This window comes from Eucalyptus grandis, chromosome 1, assembly GCF_016545825.1.
Source record: "Eucalyptus grandis isolate ANBG69807.140 chromosome 1, ASM1654582v1, whole genome shotgun sequence".
NCBI classification, from domain to species: Eukaryota; Viridiplantae; Streptophyta; class Magnoliopsida; order Myrtales; family Myrtaceae; genus Eucalyptus; species Eucalyptus grandis.
This window is the reverse complement of record NC_052612.1, coordinates 46,222,097-46,228,571: the sequence shown is the minus strand read 5'-3', so window position 1 is coordinate 46,228,571 and position 6,475 is coordinate 46,222,097. Positions and strand designations below refer to the sequence as shown.

General features: G+C 43.8%; 2 protein-coding genes across 2 annotated transcripts; both read left to right on the top strand.

The window, feature by feature from the left end:
* The first annotated feature begins 1,209 nt into the window (after positions 1 to 1,209).
* Positions 1,210 to 1,788, top strand: LOC104414795 (dirigent protein 21). The gene has a single exon (XM_039299856.1). The coding sequence runs from the start codon at positions 1,210 to 1,212 to the stop codon at positions 1,786 to 1,788; it is 579 nt and encodes a 192-aa protein (XP_039155790.1).
* A 3,621-nt stretch (positions 1,789 to 5,409) lies between these two features.
* LOC104446200 (dirigent protein 21-like) lies at positions 5,410 to 5,964 on the top strand. Its single transcript, XM_010060095.2, has one exon. The coding sequence runs from the start codon at positions 5,410 to 5,412 to the stop codon at positions 5,962 to 5,964; it is 555 nt and encodes a 184-aa protein (XP_010058397.2).
* Positions 5,965 to 6,475: the final 511 nt, after the last annotated feature.

Genomic DNA, 6,475 nt, shown 5'->3' with positions numbered 1-6,475 from the left:
AACTCTTATGGTTGAGCAGCCATTCCATGGCCAAATGGCCCAAGTCCACTTGCATGGTCAGTGAATTGGTTCATGGCTGATCCCTTGATCAATCCATAGCCAATCATTTGCCTCCCTTCTAGTTGGGCTGATCGATCCATGACCGACTTTGGAAATGATCAACGATCAATCCTTGCCACTAGCACACCGGACTCAGCCATTTCTCATAAGGTCGAAAATTGAGATGTTACATTATATTTGCATTTTATTTTAGTCATGCATCACATGCAAATCACATTATCTTAACACGATGTTACCACGGATCATCACGAGGCATAATCGAGAGTTATGGCCAGCCATATCCATAGCACTCAAATCCTTGCTTTTGACCCTCAAAAAAATCTCCTTCTTAATAGGGTTTTATCTACGGTGGTTACTCGATTCAATAGTTATCCATTCAATTCTATTCTTATCTACATTTGAATCGTTTCAATTAAAAGTAAGGTTGCCAATGACCCTCGCTGACACAATGAAAAAACTAAAAATAAAAAGTTACAATAATTGTCTACATCAACGCCAGCTATGCTATGTAGGACAGTCGATGCCCACAACAATGATTTTCAAAAAAATTGCTAGAAGGGCTAAAGTAGCAAATTGGCAAAAAGTTTAAAAATAAATCAGCCAAATTGAAAGGTTTAAGACTCTTTTTTTGGGTAATTACCCATTCTATGGACAGATACTGTACTTTGCTTTAAAACATTTCTCATGAATGAGTCATGGCGTACTCTCCAGAATTCAACACTACCATTTTATCACAAAACAATTTCTTAAGGGGGAGGTGAGGGGTTCAAATCCCTACATTCTCAGGGGGATGGGATGTGGACGCGTAAGTTTAAGGAGTGGGTTTCGACTCCCACGCCCTGTAAGAGGTAAGGCAAAAGTCTGAGAGTGAGTGTAATGTAGGAATAGAATAGGACTGACAAAAAAAAAAAAAAAAAAAACTATCAGTTTACAGCTACTGTACAACTAACATTATTCTGTTTTGGGCTTTCAAGCTCTACACGAAAAATTGGAGTGTCAGTGAAAGCTTCTCTGCAGATGGAATTAAATATAAACCTCGGCAGTCTCTTCAACACGCATCAAAGCTCCCTCTATCCCTCCATTTCTCTCTCTCTCTCTCTCTCTCTCTCTCTCTCTCTCTCTCTCTCTTTCTCTCTCTCTCTCTCACATATGGCTCCCTTCAAGACAAGTTTCACCATCTTGGCCGCATTCTTTTCCCTCACCTTTCTCACTACGATCAAATCCGAGACACTGTTCGCTCGAGAACTATCTGCTCCAGATCAGTTCGGGCTCAAACCCGAGAAGATGACCCATCTCCGCTTCTATCTTCACGACATAGTCACCGCGCAGCACCCTACTGCCGTGCCCGTCGCCCAAGCAGCGACAACAAATACATCATCTACGTTTTTTGGTCTCGTCATGGTCATGGACGACCCGTTGACCGTGGGCCCAGACCTGAACTCAACGCTCGTCGGGAGAGCTCAGGGAATGTTTGTGAAGTCATCACAAAGCGAGTTGAGCCTCACCATGACGATGAACTTGGTTTTCACGGAAGGAGCGTACAAGGGGAGCACGTTGAGCGTCTTGGCGCAGAACTTGATTTTGAAGAATCCGAGGGAGCTGGCCATCGTCGGCGGGACTGGCGTTTTCCGGTTCGCTCGTGGATATATTCAGCTGAGAACTCACACTATCAATATGACGACGAAGAATGCGATCGTGAAGTACGATGCTTACGCATTACATTACTGATGGTGAGCGTACGAGAACGAGCGCCGCGATGATAAAGGAAGCTTTATTTCTGTGCTTGTAAAAGAAGAGAAAATAAAAGGAAGGGGGAGACTGATTTTAGGGCGTATTCAATTGAGAGCCTATCCAAAACTACTGGTACTTCTAGCGGTCAGTTGGTGGAAGATATTACAGAGAAAATAACCTTGTCTTTTTTGTTCTTGTTTTAGGAAAAGATCAAGAGGGCATGTTCAAGTTCTATAAGTCAATTTTCCATATCTCTTGATGCAATATCGGAATTCGATTCTTGCGAAATTGTCAAATGGTACGACCGACTTATTTCACTAAGCATTGAAGAGAAAAAAAAGACATTTTTGCGTTATAAATATGACCTAGCTTGATGTATAGTTGGTAACTTTAATTTCACTAAACTTTGCAAGTAAACACGTGTTTGTTTATTAAAAGCATATTTGATTAATCTCTAGATTACAAGTAGTGTATGTAACAATCACCCATGTTAGCATTGACTTTTGGATATTTACTTGTTGCAACCTACCCTCGTGGGGCCATCCTTGGGAAATAGACTGAGAGGTATTCAGTCGAAAGACGTTTGAATTGGCATTCACAAAAGATAGCTCGAGCACATGTGATCCGAAACAATCCATCGATTTCGAGTGCAAACTCTTCCAAATTTATATTTTAAGTGACGTTGGGATACTCAATTTTACAATCTTAACAACTTAATATTTTTAGGAGTTGCTGCTAGTTATTAGGGTGCTTAAAACCAATTGAAATGCGAAATAATTGTCTCAATTCCTATAGAATCAAAGATTTAGGGATTGGTGAATTGATTACATTAGTCATCTAATTAATGCCATTTCGTTACCAATTGATCTCTAAAGTGACTAGGCAATCTTTTAACAATTATGAGGCCTAGGATTCTTATCCGCTAAGTGTCCAAGCGTTATGGTCTTAATTATTTAACCTAACCATCTAAAGGTGAAAATTAATAATCAATGTATTGAAAAAGCGCAATCAAGTAAAATCGAAATGAAAGTGCGCAAACAGCTAACTAGCATTGTCTCTAAAAAAAAACATTCAAACAAATAAAACCTATTACAAAGCCCTAAAAGCTCATTCATTTTTTGGGGTCAATTTTTTAAAATGTTTTTAACATTTTTTTTTTTTTTGCTATACTAGTTTTAAACCACAATTAACACTAAATTATAAGTCTAAGCTTTTTCCGAATTTTTTCGAATTTTTTAATTTCATTAAATTTTAATGCTTTTTTAATTTTTAATTTTTTATTCTAAAAGGACGCGGATCGGGTCAGGGGACCCGGTCCGAATGTAGGTCTCACCCGGACCCTGCAGGTCCTGGTCGGGTCAAAGTTTCGGATTGGTCCTTGGGCTCAGTCCGAGTATGGCCTGCTTCTTGGCTTTGATGGGTTTGGGCTACTACGACAATTTAAGCCTGAGTCTATTTAAACTGAATCGAGCCCAACTTAGCTAAAATTGTAACAAGGCGATATCTCTCAAAAAGCTATCCAAGCCTTCTTCCGTTAAAATTTCGTCCAGCACATTATTCATTTTTCTCTTTTTCCTTTCTTACTATTATTATTACTTTATTTTTCTTCTTTCCTCCCCAGGAGTTCATCGTCTTGCTCCCGAGCTGCTTGCATCAAGAGCGAGCCCCTACCGACGAGCTTTCACCGATCCCGGCCATCACCGGACCAACATGTAAGCCACGGCTGGTCTATTACCGGAAACATAGACAAACTCATTCTAGAACGGCTGTCGTTTTTTGGCCAAAACAACATTAAAAATCTTTCGTCCGATACAATAAACACGTCTACATAACAAATGGAAGGGAATGTGGGGAGCTAACTGTGGCGGACTCAAACTGCGAGCATTACTAGTAAGTAGGGAGGTCTCCGCTCGAAGTTTTATCCACCGCCCGACGATGGAATTGGTCATCAGACGGCAGTGGCGGCTGATGTGCTCGAGCTCGCGGAGGAGTTGCCGCCGATGTCGGGGAAGAGGATGAGTTGTCATTCTGGACGCGGAAGGTGAGGACCGGAGGAGGAGAGGGTGGTTAGGAGTTCGTGAGGCTGGAGCTAGGGAAAAAACCAGAGACACCAAGACACATTTGCCAGTGAGAAACCATTAGAAGAAAGAGAATCAAAACTAAGATAAAATAACAAATAGGGAGCATATGTCTTGGGTAGGAACATGACATGATATATGCAGGACTGTCGCATCATCGGGTCAACGCTTCGATTCAGCAAAACCTACTGCTTCTATAAAAATATCGTCTGCGAGAATTTTTCTTTTCGCATGCGGGCACGAGATCAAGACGCTTTCGCAGTAGGTAAGGGCGCGTTTGGTAACGATTCTGTTCCCGGGAGCTGATTCGAGTAGAAATAATTATTTTTATTCTGTTCCCTAGAACCGATTACAGTAAAAAAGCGCGTTTGGTATCGTTCAAAATTTTTGATTACTCGAATAGAATTGCGTTTGGTACCGTATTAATTGATTTTGTTCCAAATTAATTTCTTTTTATTTTTAAATAAATTTTAAATAATTTCTTTACTTTTTTACTTTTTTTCTTTTCTTTTTCCTTTTTTTTTTCTTTTTTTCCCCTTTTTTCCTATTCTTCTTCTTCTTCTTCTTCATTTGGCCGGTCGCCGGACCGGCGACCGCCGGGCGAGGGTGGCCTTCGTCGGCCGAGCCTCGGCAACCGGGCGAGGCTCGCCCAACCCCGCTAAGGCTCGGCCTCGCCCGGATCGCGGGGCCGGGCGAGCCTCACCGACAGCCGGGTGAGGCTCGCCCCCACCGCCGAGGCTCGACCTCGCCCGATCCGGCGAGGCCGAGCCTCGCCTGGGCCGCCGACGAGGCTTGCCCGGCCACCGGCGAGGCTCGCCCGGCCTCGCCGTGGCCGGGCTTCGCCGATCTTTGGGCGAGGCCCGGCCCACCGCGAGGCCGGGCCTCGCCCGATTTGGCGAGGCCGAGCCTCACCGGTGGGCCGGGCTTGCCTCCGTGAGCTCGCGAACCTCACCCCGGCTCGGCGAGCCTCCGCGACCGGCGGCGAACCGGCGACCGGCGGCGACGGGCGATGGTGAACGGCAATCGAGATGTTGAAAGAGAAGAACAAGGGTTTTACCATTTTGATTCTTTTTCGATTCTCGGACGTAGAATCAAATTTTTTTTTTATTCTCAAATCTTGTCGAAAATCGTTTCCGGGAACAAAAAGTTTACCAAACGCGATTCTCGTCTCAAACTGATTCTGGGAACAAAAAATCAGAATCTGGCATTATTTGGCAAGTTGCCAAACAGGCCCTAAAAAGCTTAAGAGCACATTTCCGATACTGCCCATGCACTATGAAGAGAATCCAGAAAACCTCCCTTATTTTTTTTTCCCCACCGGACAGAGTTGACAGTACTTCTTTTGTTACTTTTCGCAAATGAAGGAGCATCGCTACTAGCAGATGCATCGTGCACACATGGATCTTAGAACTCTTCTTAGCAATTCGGTCTTTATTTAATGTCAACGCGACCACCTTGCTATTTAGCTAGCTCCATTGCTTCATCTTCCATCGCCAAACCCTCTTACCACGTAGAATTTCTTCCTCCCCTTTGGTCAATTATGGCCGCATCGTTCCAAACAAACCTCATCCTCATTCTCTTGGCCTTAGTCCTCTCCTCCTCCGCCACCACCGCACAGGAACTCGACGAGACCGAATCGCTCAGCCTTGGGCCCGAGAAGCTAACCCGCTTCCGCCTCTATCTGCATGAGATATTCGACGGAAGCAATGCCACCGTCGTGTACGCAGCCCACGGGAACGCGACCAACCTGGTCTTTGGCACTGTGTCGGTGTTGAACGACATCATGGCCCTTGGACCCGAAGCGGACTCGAAAGTCGTCGGCCGGGCCCAAGCCCTCTTGGCCATCGCCTCGCAGACCGAGTCCGCTCTGACGATGATCATGAACTTCGTGTTTACCGATGGCAAGTTCAACGGGAGCGTGCTGACCTTAGCGGGGAGGAACAACTTGAATCTCAAGGTCAGAGAGGTGCCGATCGTGGGCGGGACCGGAGCTTTCCAGTTCGCTCGGGGCTATGTTCGCACGAGCACGGTTTTCATCAACCAAATCAACAAGACCGCGGTGGCGGAGTACAACGTGTCTGTCTTACATTATTGACGTTTTAGGTTCGTTCAAGTTGCAAAGAGCTCTGCTTTTGCTTTGTTTCGGTTCTTGTGATGAAATAATGTGCGCAGCTTCTCGGAGACCACTTGGATGCTCGGTAGCAATTGTGCCTTTTTGAGTACACGTGACGAATAATGTGGCAATTCATTCTCCTAGGTCCAGGACTTCCTTTATTTGCTTTCTTTTGTGTAATATGTCAACTTGAAAAGTTTCTTTCAGATTGTACAATGATTGTTTGGATACATATGAGACCGAATCGTGAATCGCACGATGATCGTTTGTTTCCACTGTAAAGCAAAAAAGCAAAAAGTAGTTTTTTTTTTTAAATATTATTTTCTCGTTGCAATTTAAAGAATTATTTAAATTACACATGAATCCATGTTTCAATTTTTATATTTTGGCTAAGTTGTAGGTGTTTCGAATTAAGGAAAGTCAAAGTTGGTCCACTGCAAGATTTATGTTAAGTAAAAAATAAAGTCGATATAGACTGGCCCAAATAGCATAT

Excerpts from the sequence above, each read along its gene's own strand:
- LOC104414795 (XM_039299856.1), top strand. The coding sequence starts at position 1,210 with ATGGCTCCCTTCAAGACAAGTTTCACCATCTTGGCCGCATTCTTTTCC.
- LOC104446200 (XM_010060095.2), top strand. The coding sequence starts at position 5,410 with ATGGCCGCATCGTTCCAAACAAACCTCATCCTCATTCTCTTGGCCTTA.